A 207-nucleotide genomic window follows, 5' to 3' on the forward strand; every position below is an offset into this window, starting at 1 on the left:
CTCTACCACAACCACGGCCACTTCGGTTTCACAGACAGTTTCCAGTGAGTACCTGGGGGTTTCTCACACTTTGCGGCGGTGGGGAGCAGATGGGGGGGTGCTGCTTTAGGGAATGACTGCAGCAAAAATGTGGTGTCCAGGTTTTCAACAGAAAGTGGAGTATTTAATCCAGAAGAACTTTGCATGTGAACTCCGCCCTCCCCCCCC

The 207-nt window shown here is 53.1% G+C and overlaps 1 protein-coding gene across 1 annotated transcript in view; it reads left to right on the forward strand.

Moving 5' to 3' along the window:
* Positions 1-207, forward strand: part of TCERG1 (transcription elongation regulator 1) — a 30,599-nt gene that overhangs the window by 4,270 nt on the left and 26,122 nt on the right. The window contains 1 exon segment of the mRNA XM_029085045.1: positions 1-44. This exon segment is cut by the window's left edge and continues 6 nt beyond it. Coding sequence (XP_028940878.1) covers positions 1-44 — 44 coding nt within the window.

This window comes from Antrostomus carolinensis, unplaced genomic scaffold, assembly GCF_000700745.2.
Source record: "Antrostomus carolinensis isolate BGI_N321 unplaced genomic scaffold, ASM70074v2 scaffold44075, whole genome shotgun sequence".
NCBI lineage: Eukaryota > Metazoa > Chordata > Aves > Caprimulgiformes > Caprimulgidae > Antrostomus > Antrostomus carolinensis.